The 13056-nt window shown below is 27.7% G+C and overlaps 1 protein-coding gene across 3 annotated transcripts in view; it reads right to left on the bottom strand.

Moving 5' to 3' along the window:
* Positions 1 to 10808: 10808 nt before the first annotated feature.
* Positions 10809 to 13056, bottom strand: part of LOC100201241 (potassium channel subfamily K member 9) — a 32834-nt gene continuing 30586 nt past the window's right edge. For all 3 annotated transcript variants that reach the window (XM_065812775.1, XM_065812774.1, XM_065812773.1), the window contains exons 3-5: positions 12494 to 12991; positions 11940 to 12080; positions 10809 to 11854 (exon numbers count right to left, since the gene is read on the bottom strand). In XM_065812775.1, coding sequence (XP_065668847.1) covers positions 11400 to 11854; positions 11940 to 12080; positions 12494 to 12991 — 1094 coding nt within the window. In that variant the 3' untranslated portion in view covers positions 10809 to 11399. The remainder of the gene's footprint in view (positions 11855 to 11939; positions 12081 to 12493; positions 12992 to 13056) is intronic.

Here is a 13056-nt window from a genome sequence, read left to right as displayed (position 1 = left end):
CAACCGTTAAGCATGTAGCTATGCAGAGCCGACAACACCCGGGAGGCCGGTGTCGTCGGCTCTGCATAGCTAAATGCCCCTTCCCCCCACCCCACCCCACATATTTTCTAAAGTTAATTTTTTTTAAGAAAAATCTAGATATGGAGGACTCTTTTTACAAATTGATGATTGTGCTCCCCTCCCCCCCCCCCCTTCCTACCACTTCGAAAACCGTGTCGTCGGCCCTGCTATGTTATACAATCTTAGTTGGCCCAAGACAGGTTTTAAGTGAAAATCACAAAAAACAGAAAAGTGATCCCAAATCATTAGCAACATTTTAACAACATTTTATTATAGTCCGTTTAATGTAAATATTTATTTATCAAGGAAAGATAGATCTTTTATATTTTTTTATTTGAAGATGAAAACGTTTATAGAAAAAATTACTATTATTTTAAATTTAGTGAATTTTTATACTTATTAAGAGAACATTTTTTTTTTATTAACTCAAAAATTTATGTTACTTCAAGCTCGCTTTTATATTGAATGAAACAACCGTGCTTTACTGTCAACAACTCTAATCAGGAATAATATAATTCTAATCAGGAATAATATAAATCGACCAAATAATTCTTGAAGACAAAGATGATTATAACATTACTAGTAATTTGGTTTATTAAAACTTTTAGTAAAAGAGATAGCTACTGTGAAAACAAGGATTTAGTTGAGAGCTACACTTATCATGCATTTAAAGTTCTTGTTAATGGGATCAAACATCCGAATCTTACAAGAGTCCTATTGCTTATAAGTGAAATAAGAAAAATTACAAAATACTTTCACAAAAGGTTCTTTGCCACTAATTAAATGTTGATAGCATTTAGAGAAGACTATAGAATTCATAGAGCTATAAAATCCTTTACTTTATTATTTGCTACTATTCTGCTACCTCGTATTTTTTTAAAAGCTTACAAAAATATTAGAAATATTTTGCGTGGTATATATACTAGCGTTTGTAAAGGATTTAGGACGTAAATAGTCATGGAAAAAGCAAGAAAAAGGAAGCAGAAAAGTGAAGAAACTATGACCTGTTCAGTTTCTGTTGGTGGTTAATGGCAGAAGAGAGGACACATTTCAGTTAATATCCGAATGAAATTTTTGTATCAAGAAAATATTTGAAACAGCTATTTGTTCTGCATTATTTATTTTAATAATGGTAAATCTGTTTTAAGACCAATAATACAAAAACTTGGGTTTCCAGTTTCACAGTTTATTCTTAATGTGTTTAGCGAAAGTTATTTAGAGCGCATAAAGAGCATTCATAAAATTTATCAACCAAAGGCGTAAATGCTAGAAGAAAATTAAAAGCCGCTAGAAATGGATTTCAACATAAAGAAAAGGAGTTTGAAGAGACTCATATTTTGCAGGCCAATAAATTATTATAATATTAATGAATTCATAGTATTTTTGTCAGTTTAACTTTATTTTTGTGTTTTTCTCAGAGTTTAATATTTAGCAATTTTGTTAACTTTAAAACATGATATTTCAAGATCAACAAGCTTTTAGGTTGAAATTTTCACAGTACATTTTTTATTCTTTATTTATAATGGCAGGAGTTGAACCAAAACTGATGTTTTACATCTAAAAGTTGTCATTTTATGGCACTTTTTAAGAGAATTTCCAATTGAAAATACTATCAATGAGTAAAAAATATCAATATTTTTTAGTTTTTTAAATATTTTGTTTACTAAATGCCATCAAAATACCATTTTTTCAGTAATAATTGAGACAAAAAGACTTACTATCTACTTTTTGAATTAAATTTTATCAAAAAATTATACTTTCAATTTAAAAAAAAATTAGAAAATTGTTGTATATTGTCTCATTCTGAATTTTTTTGTTATTGGTATATACCATCAGTTAATATTTTTTTAATATTTACTTGGTTTCCAGTAACAACAACTGGGTTTCTAAAAACTTAATTGGGTTTGATAAACTTCTTTAAAAAGTGACAAATATTAAATGTAAAGTTATAGTCATTAAAATAACAGTTAAAATGGAATTGTTATAAAAAGTAATTAATCTTTCTAATCAAAATAATGTTTAAAACCTGTTTCTCAAAGAAAACCAAGTTGGCCGCAAAGTACAATGAGAATCGAAAAGACTAAATACTTTGATGAAGTATATTTCATATTTTTCTAAATCTTGCACATTGGGTCTAGAGCAACACAGTCTGGGCTACCAGCCCAGACTGTGTTGCTCTAGACCCAATGTGCCTCTAGACCCATCTTACTTTTATTTTCTATTATAAAAAGTGAAAAAAAAATTTCATAACTTTATTTCATAACATTATTATCATGATTGCGACATAACTTTTAGTGAGCAAAAAAAATTTCTTAGTTCAAATGTTACCATGGCATTAACATGAAAAAAAAATGATGAAAAAACTTTTCTAAAAATAAAAATTACCAAATTCAAGTAAAAAAAAAACTTTCAGTGCTAAATATTAAACTCTTTTCCAATTTTCATAAATCTAATAAAAACCGAAAATAACGTTTTTCAAAAACACTTTTTTAATGGAATCAAATAAAAATCACCTTTGTGAAATATACAATAGAGAAATTTTGGATTTCCAGAATATTTACGTCATATTATGAATAATAATTTCTTTAGTTGAGGTAGAAATATTAATGAATATCTTTCCTTGACCTGATTCGATTAATTAATCTTTCAGGGACAAATTATAATAGTCAAGGAAACTGTAGCCTATGTGAAGTCAATCGGAAAAACATTGAAAACATCGAAGTGGTTTGTCATCAAGTAAGTTGGTTTTCTACATTTTGGAAATGAACCTCCTTTATTCAAGCAATCATCAATTGCATAAACTTTCATTGTCTTCATTTATACTGGAAAACGAAATTCGAAGTGCATCATTATAGATGCTCTTCTTTCATTCTATTTCTCGGCTCAGTTTTAACATGCTTCATTTTTGTGCAAAATACTTTTCATCACTGATTGTTGTACAAAAACATTTTTTGTAAGCAATTCCATTTTGTCAATACAAAAATGGCCTTTAAAATTGCTATAACTTGCAGCATATTTTTGTTTAAAAATTTTAAATATGGCTACTGTTTAAAATAGACACTTATGCAATGTTTTATTGCATTAACCTGAACCCCTTTCTACTCCGCCAAATACCTAATAACCAGGTCGCCACACTCCACAATGATAGTTGCTATGAAAAAGCTCTAATTCATCTTTTCCACAACAATCAGAATACCCTCATTGTTTATTTTACAAACTCTTGACAGAAGTTTCCAAATTTACACATTTTTTTATAGTTATTAAGGTGCTCCCAAAAGTCTATACGTCTTATCGCAGAGCACCGCGGAAAAGTATTTAACTAGAAAGTTCACACCTCCTTTGCTTACCAATGTCGCTTATTGGGCTAGAGCCGGCGTTGAACTTCGGATCTCTTGGTTCTGAGCCATTACTCTAACCACTGCAACAATGCTGCGCAAATATATATCTCTGCTCCAATAATAAATAAAGTGTATAATCTGGTTCATTAACAAATTACTCCTGATAAAAAACGATCCATCGCGTGAATTTTATCTAAACTTAAAATATATAAATACTTAATGAAGATTTAAAAAACATTGATGCGTTTAAAAATTTTTTTGAAATATCTGATTAATTTATTCTTTAATAGCTTGTTAACTTCACACAAGGTTTAAAACAAATGATTAATAGCGTGATAGAACTATTTATATATTTTTGTTTATAGTCTTTATTCTATCAAGTACTCGTGCTTTTATTAAAAGGTTGTCGCGGACGTACCAGAGGCGAAGGATTTATTTCATCAGCTCGGTTTCTACAAAATCAATAGAAGTTATCATTGGTCGGGAAATAGAATATTTTGACAAAATGGTCCTTTGTTTAAAACATTGTAACCACGTGATAAAGTGAGTGCAAAAATTTTTTTACCGAGTGAAGTCTTTAGTTTCATTCACTTCTCTTAATTCTACTTGCTAGATATTTTATTATAACTTCTATTGACTATGGTTTCTATGGCTACAATCAAGGCATTCGAGTGCAGGTATTTACAATGTCATGTCTAAATCGAATGGGAAAAGAAACAATAGTAGCAATCAAAATGAAAAAATGGGGAAAAGTTTGGAATAAAATAATTTTTTGAAGCCATTTCAACCCATTTTAAATGGTTTGAGTTTTTTTCTTAAATTACTAAGTTAATTGCAACTGACACAACAACTGCAGCAAAATTGAAAACGTTGGTTTTGTTTTTGCATAAATTTACGCTCTCTTTAGAACAAGAAACCTTTCCTGATAAACTTAAAGTTGCAAGAGTAATACCTATACTAAAATCAGGAGGTAAGATTAGTGTCTCCAATTACAGACCTATCACCATGCTATCATGCTTTTAAAAATTATTAGAACAAATCATGTATAAAAGATTGTATTACTTTTTAAATGAAAACAATTTTCTTTGTAATAAGCAATTCGGGTTTAAAACTAGGCACTCTGCTGATCAATCTTGTTCATGATATCTTAAAACAGTTTGATGAAAATAAATGTACATTAGGTGTATTTATTGATCTCGGTAAGGCTTTTGACACAGTCTAAAACTATAAATAGAAAACTATGGTAATAAACATATAAATATTGTGTGATTTAAAAGTTATTTGTCAAATAAAAAGCAATTTAATTCTTATAATGAAGGTTAAACGACCAATATGAACATAACATGTGTGGGTTCCTCAGGGATCTATATTGGGAACACTCCTTTTTCATATTTATATTAATAATTTAAGCAAAGCTTGTACTGAAGTAGATATAATTCTATCTGCAGATGACACAAATCTATTTTATGCTCATAATGATATAAATATTCTGTTTAAGACCTATTAAATCTTTCTGAATGGTTTAATGCAAACAAATTATCATTAAATGTAACTAAAACGAAATACGCTTTTTTTCATCGTTTTTATGATCAAGTTTAAATTCCTTTAAAACTTCCAAAACTTTGTATTACCAATGAGAACATAAAAAGAGAATTCACATTGAAATTACTCGGGGTACTTCTTGATGATGATGTGACGTAGAAAGATCACGTACATTATCTCCAAAATAAAATATCAAAGAACATTATCCTATTTTGTAAAGCAAAACCTTTTTTAAAACTAGTTTGCTTTAAACTTTTATATTTCTTGTTCACTCATGACCATCTTAATTACCCAAACATTGCTTGGTGCATTACAAAATTAAAAAAAACAAAACAGAATCATTTCCAATATGGACCGTTTTACAAATTCCCAAGCATTATTTGTCAAGTCAAATATAATGAATGTCTACCAAACACCATCTTCTTATGTTTATGTTCAAAATTAATAAAAATATATCTTCTGAAATATTTTACCCGCTATTCAAAGTAAATCAGAACCAGATTCTCAAATAACAGTTACATTCAACCCAAAAGTTATTTTGCGGCGACTAATGGTTAACTAATGGTTGCTACTGATAAACTTACCCAACAGTTGGAGGTTTGTCATTTTTAATAAAAAATACTTTCAGAAAATGAAAATGCTTTAAACATTTTTTAATTTAATGAATTTATTTACATTTAAAAAAGATTGAATAAAAATAATTTATTTTTATTTATAACATTAATTTCATTTATTTTTATTTATAACATTAATTTGTTTCAAGACTCCTTATAAAATATTAATACAAAAGAGATGAAAAATGAATAATAAAAAAAAGAAATAAGAATGAATGTGAATAACAAACAAACAAACAGTTTAATAATAAAATAAGCATGAATATTCATATGAAATAATCTAAATGACGTATTAAATAAAAACAATAAACAAAAAAAAAACAAGAAAAAAAGTATGAATTAAATATGAATAACTAGAAAATAAGGGAGAAATATTTTTAGTATTTATATGTATTTTAAAGAAAGATAATAAATTGAGATTGTAAGATTGTTTGACAGAGGTGGTGCATTTGTTTTTATACAGCTGTGTTGCATCTGATTAAATAAAGCCGTGGTGCACCTGACTAATTAGAGCTGTGTTGCATCTGGCTAGACTGCTAGCTTTTAAAACCGTTCTGACCATATAAACGACTTGGTGAGGAAAGTGTCATTTTTTTAAAATCATTTACTTAAAATAATTTGTTTTAAATATATTTACAAAGTATTATATGAATTTAAAATAATAATGGTAAAAATTTTGTTTTTTCAATATTTAGAAATATTTCTAAATATTGAAACTACTTACTTTGCATTTTAAGGCGATACACACACACACACACACACACACACACACACACACACACACACACACACACACACACACACACATACACACACATATATATCTATACACTTTTTTGGATAAATTTGACCAACGTAACATCCAAAATTGAATTAGCAGAGCGCAATTTAAAGAAAAATGTATAAAAAAAAATGTTGAAGGTTTTAAAAAAGTGTCATTGGATAAAAAGTTGTATAGAGAGGGAGGAGAAAGTTATTTTAGGAGAGGATTTTAGTTCTTAAAATAATTTATTTTTTTGTTTTTATATTTTTGCATCTTGTTTTTTGACAAGATTCACAATAATTAACTTAAATTACTTTTAGGGTTTGTTCATTTGCTATAAATAAAAATACGAATCTGCTTTTAAGCTGGCTCACCACTAAAAAAAAAAACTTCCTCAATTTCATTATTTCTAATTAAATATTTGAGAACAAAATAAGTATATAGAGAAAGTTTTATATCACAACAATTTATTATGAAAATTGCAAATATATGTAAAAAAAGCTTGCAAAATAAGTCATTTTGAATCCAGTTTAAAAAAATGGTAACTTATAAACTATTAAAAACTAGGGCCTAATATTTTATAAAACGTTTTATATTCATAAAATGAAGGGCCTGCATTAAAATTATTGCCAAAACTTTCAGTAAATATGTAGTCTTTGATTTTTTAGGGGGAAAAGTCAAACATTGGAGAGTCGGCTAATGAAATAAAACGGAAAAATGTCAATAACTCACAAAGTACTTTAATTTTAACACCAGTTTTGCTTCAGGCCCTTTATCTATATTTAGGTCTTCTATTATATGAAGAACAAACCCTAAAAATTTGAAGCAAAAGCCTCCAGTCATTTATAAGTTACGATTTTTCAAAAATTACAAAATGCACTAAAAAGCAAAAGCTAAAAAATATCAATAAACATTTTATAACTTAAAAAAAAATATCAAAAACTTCCAGATGAGTTAGGCTTATTAGTTTCTAGTTGTTGTTCTTATTAATGGCTTTTAATTGAAATCTCCTACTTTTTCTTCTACTTTTTCTTCTTTAAAGTATTCTTTTTATTTATTTTGGAAATGCGTTTTTAATCCTTAAAAATTGAGGACGCTGAGGGTTTTACACCACTCTCAAGGCTGAGGTGACTCATTGCTCTCAGAACACCAGCAGTTTTCTCAATAAAAAATAACACAGCTGAGTTCACTCCCAACTCAAATGAAGGATTGTGAATAAAAATGTTTTTTGGGCATCTGAACCATTTAACATTGTTGAGACATTCATTAGATTTCTTTTTTTGACCAAGGACGTATTAATAGATCCGCGCTGTCAATCGTTATAAATAGCAATAGAAAAACAATAGAAAACATTTGAATCACGAGAAAATACTTTTATATAAATATACATCAAAATTACAACTGCCTTGGCTATATATATATATATATATATATATATATATATATATATATATATATATATATATATATATATATATATATATATATAAGTAGAAAATCACTTAACAAAAATTTTTTCCATTTAACACTGTGTTTCATCAACAAAGATTCATCAGAAATTTGACCCTCATATATATATATATATATGTATATATATATATATATATATATATATATATATATATATATATATATATATATATATATATATATATATATATGAGGGGCTCAGCGGAAAAGTGATCTAAGCCACAATTACTTCATTTTTAGTATATTGGGAAAGCCTTTGAGGATCATTTTAAAAACAACAAAAAAAATTATGATTATCTGAAGGATAGTATTTATTATAAAGAAAGGGAAAAAATACACTGGTGTATCTTCAAAAAAACCACAACTATCTCTATACAATGTTAAATGGGTCACAGTTTCTGGAATGTGTTGAAAAACATGCTCTCGGATACACGAACCTATCTCTTGAGTACCCCTGGATGCTTGTTCCTCACTCCATACAAACATAAACTCTATCTTTAAGTTTTCATCATGGATTCCAAGATTGTAAGTCCACATATGATTTTATAGTAGGCTTTTTCTGTACTAAGCACTGGTGTCAGTAGAGTTTTTTGTAGGTCGAAAACTAATACCCTCTTGTTTGGATTTGTATGTGCATCTAGTGTATTTTCTTTCATTTTTTTCATTTACCTTAACAGCCATTTCTTGATGAATAATAAGGTCCCTCCTAACATGTGCTCTTTTCTTTACCCTCTAAAAGATACTTTTTTTATTATTAAATAGATCACATTTTTGACATGTATCTGATTGCGGATGGTGAAAATATAAATTGAATTTTGTATTGAATATGTGTCAAAATACAAAAATTGAAAGTGAGGTGCGATCATTTTCATTGCAATTGCAAACATTTTTCTTGAACATTGTCGACATTCCTAAAGTTGGAGGCAAATAATTTCTGTACTGGTTGTCCCTTTTTGGCCATAGTCGGATTGGTACATTGGAAATAAGTGAATAAATCTTAGAAGATATTCGGTATCTTCATCACTACTTTTATTTTGTGGAGCCAATTACCACTGCGGTTTTTGATTGGTGTACCATGAATTCCTAAAACAACAAACTAAATGACCCTAGATGGTTTAATGCTAGGCCTAACACTAATGTGTTATGCAATCGGTCTTAGACTATAACAATAGGGACTAAAATATTCCTTGTATGAACCTATTTATTGTAAGACAATTTGTACATACCATCAACTCCTGTTAATATAGATATAGGTCTTGCGTTTTCTTCATCATATTGCTGGATTTTTACGAAAACATTTTTTTTGACATCAAAGTTTTTTACAAATAATTCTTATTAAACAAAGCTTGCAAATCAATTAGAATATTTTCAAACACATGAGACATTCTTAAATATATAAAATGTATTTATATTTTGGTGTTTAACTTTTGTTGCAGAGTTTACTTTCTTTTATTTACACTAGCTATTAGAACCAATCAAAACACGTTGCAGTGAGACTAATCAGAAAAATTAGAACCAATCAAAACACGTCGCGGTGAGACTAATCAGAAAAATTAGTGCAATAAATTTACTCACAATATACTAAAGTTATGTCAAAATAGATTTCAGAAACATTTACAGCTATGTTGAATTGATATCAAAAAAAAAAAAAGAAATCCAAAAAACCAAATATTGATGAAAATTAAGATTTATTTAGTGGTGAGATTTATCTGGAGGTACCTTAATAAAAAGTCACTTTTTTAAAGTAAAAGCGAACCACCTTAAAACAATTGCAAAGTTTAAAATAACTAGTAATTTTACTGCGCTTATGGGATTTTAAGCCTGGTTATTTCAGTAACAATATACCCTCATATATTTTCATATCCAATATATATATTTATACAATATATATATTTATACTTGAAGCATTAAATATATATGAAATCAATTTACATCAAATTTTAGTCTTTATGTATAGAATTAAGTTAGGATTGTCTCCAAAAATATTTGAATCCTATTTTAATGAAATCTGTCATAAATACACTACCAGATTCTCGAAAAATAATTTTGTTATTCCAAAATATAGTTTGATATTGAGCTCATACTCAATTAAGTATCGTGGACCAAATCTATGGAAAACATTTACAGACATTGCTGATAAAATGATAACCTATCTAGATCGATTTAAAAAGGAATCTAAACAGTACTACTTATTTATGAATTACGCTATGATTGATTTTAAACGTTTCTTTTAAATAAAGTTAAACTCAAATATAAAAATTAGGATAATTAAAAAAAAAATTTATTATCGAAATCCATATAAAAAAGTGTATTAATGATATTACCTCAGAATGGTATATGTATGCGGGTAATATTTATTTGTTCTTCTGCTACTGTAGAAAGTGTAAGCAGTTTAACAGTTACTATTTGCTACTTTATGTATAAAAACTTATATAAAACAATACGATAAATTATCTTCTAGTTTTTATATTTACGTCTTTACAATAAAATATTTGTAAATTACGATTTTATCAAATTGGTGTTCGGTGATAAGACATTATGTCTTCTTCTTGCTTCAGCTATTTATTTTATTGCGTATTTATGAATATCAAAACTGTATTTATAGTTAAAGACGAAACAAAATAATATATATATATATATATATATATATATATATATATATATATATATATATATATATATATATATATATATATATATATATATAATTCAATATACCCTAATATATTTCTGTGACTTGATGAATTGATATATTTTCAGACTTGATGTTTTAAAATTTTGAAATTTTTTCATATATAATGTTTTTACAAAAATTAATTTTTTTTGAATTGTACTTGGTAATGTCAAAAATTCTAATCATATATATAATAATCATATATATAATATATGTAAATAAATTAAAAAACACACGCAAAAAACAAAAACGCAAACAAAAAAAACAATTTTCACAAAAAAACACGCAAAAAATTATAGAAACTATTTGTCGTCACCTAGGACTATCTACGAAAGAAAAAAACTTAATTTATTTTTTCAGTTTTTAAAAGTTTTTCAAATATTTAGAAAAATTTAAAAACGTTTTTAAAAAGTGACAATCTCAAGTTAAAGAAACAAATCCTTCTGAGCTCCTGGTATGAAGACTAACTCTATTGTGACAATTAAAGCACAATTTGATTCTGCGTGTTTTATCGTCGTACTGATCGAGATATATGCCGGCATCAATTCAATCTTTATTATATATTTTCGAAACTTTATTACTTTATTGTAATTTATATGTAAGACGCTTTGAACAAAAAGCTCAAAATAAATAAACTATAACTGTTAAAGTTAAGAAACATCCTTGCAAAACGATTCGTTGTTTTCGACTTAATTATTGATATTCATCAAATCTTCTCTTATTGCTACTTTTTATTGGTTCTTTTATAAATCTGTTGATTGTTATAATGAACTGAACAAAGGCGATGTTGTATTTGTTCATGTTTCACTCTTGGTCATCTAAGTTGTCCAGCTTGATTTCCTTATAGAACAAAAACTTGTCTTGCTTAAGTTACCTAAAAATAACTATTAATGACATCGAATTTCGACGACAAATAGGGAACATCGACAATGTTTTATTCAACATTGATTTATCATGATGTCGTATTCCTCTGGAGAAGAGTTTAAACTAAAAAAGTTCATTCCGCAGTTGCTACGTGACTCCATGCTCCGCGCCTTTATGTCTTGCGAAGGTATTAAAATACCATGAGAACTGTATTTAAAAATAGGAGAACTACTGTAATTCTTAAGAGAATTTTTTGACCGAACATTATCGAAAGGGTTTGATTGGTTCGGAAACAAAGTTTTATGTCTATAGTTTGGTTGTTTTCTATTTAACGAGAGTTGAGGTATTTTAAGGGATTCGCTCTTATAGTTTATTAGAATGTCATTTCTTTTAGGAATGCTGCTTACTTCAGTATTCTGATTTAGTATTCTACTATCATGAAAACCATTGCTCAAAATTTTTCTTTGACTTATAGGTTTTGTAAAACTTTCTTTTCTGGTTCGTTTTTCAAGAAGCTCGTCCCAATTAACTAAAAAGAATGCATTCTTAAAACTGCGGTAAAGTTTTCACGAACGAAAAAACCTTTTTTCTAAATTCAAGAAACAACGACTTACCGCTCTCGTCATCAGTATTTGTTGACCGACTAATTTTTTCAAATTTTTTTGTTTCTTGTCTTAATCTCCTTTGAAAACTGCTTCTAAAGTAAGTTGTGTCTTGGTGGTGGCAGCAAAGCATGTTAAGGTTTAACGAATTTGCTAGAAGATAATAATAATAAAAAGTTAAATTTTAAGATATATAGCGCGTAATTAACAGCAAAAAGTTTTATTCAAATAATTTTAAAGCGTAAATCAGGATTAGGAGTCATAGATTTCTATTTGGATTTGTTTCCAGGTAGAGGAGGATAAAAAAAATGTATTAGTTACTTTTGTTTTCTTTATTCTTAAATAATATTATTCATTTTGCAGAGAGTTGTAATATTTGTGTCGTTTTGTTGTGATCAATTGATAAGTAACGATAACAGTTTTCTGCAAGTAGTGACGTCATGATAAATAATTAAAACAGTTTACAATTTACAATCAGTTACAGTTTACGATTAAATATAATTTATAAAAATTAGCTGTTAAATATAAAAATTGTAATATAAAAAGAATTATAAAGATATTGTTACCAAATTTCGAACTTGAAAGAATGCTGTTTATTTCTTCCATTGCGTTTGAGAGCGCTGTAAACACTGTTGAAACTAGACTTAAACCCACTGATAAGTATAATGCTCGTAAAAACCAAATAGCTTTTTCTTCTTTTGAATCTGGTGCTTTTCCACGGTTTGGTACAAGGTCCCCAAAACCTATGGTTGACATAGCTATAAAGCAATAATATATACTGTCAATATAAGTCCAACTTTCGGTGCTCCAGTACAAGAAACCGCCAAGAAATAACATGCAAACCATTAGAGCAATGGATACAAGCATGACTTTTATGTTTATATTTTTGAGTTTATGTTTTTTTGTAAACCTATTATTGCAATAACGTAGAAAAGTATATATAGAAACAGTTATATGCTCGCCAACTGATGCCAATGCTAAGATATTTAGCGGTATGCCAATAAGAGCAAATAAAATTAAAAAGACTCTCCCTTCTTGTGTTTGGGGAGTAATATGCCCGTAACCTAAACAAAGAAAAGATATTATAAGAATCCTTTCTAAGTTATTATATATTTCAAAAATATAAAAT

Source organism: Hydra vulgaris, chromosome 12, assembly GCF_038396675.1.
Source record: "Hydra vulgaris chromosome 12, alternate assembly HydraT2T_AEP".
Lineage (NCBI taxonomy): Eukaryota > Metazoa > Cnidaria > Hydrozoa > Anthoathecata > Hydridae > Hydra > Hydra vulgaris.
This window is presented reverse-complemented; position numbering and strand designations above follow the sequence as displayed.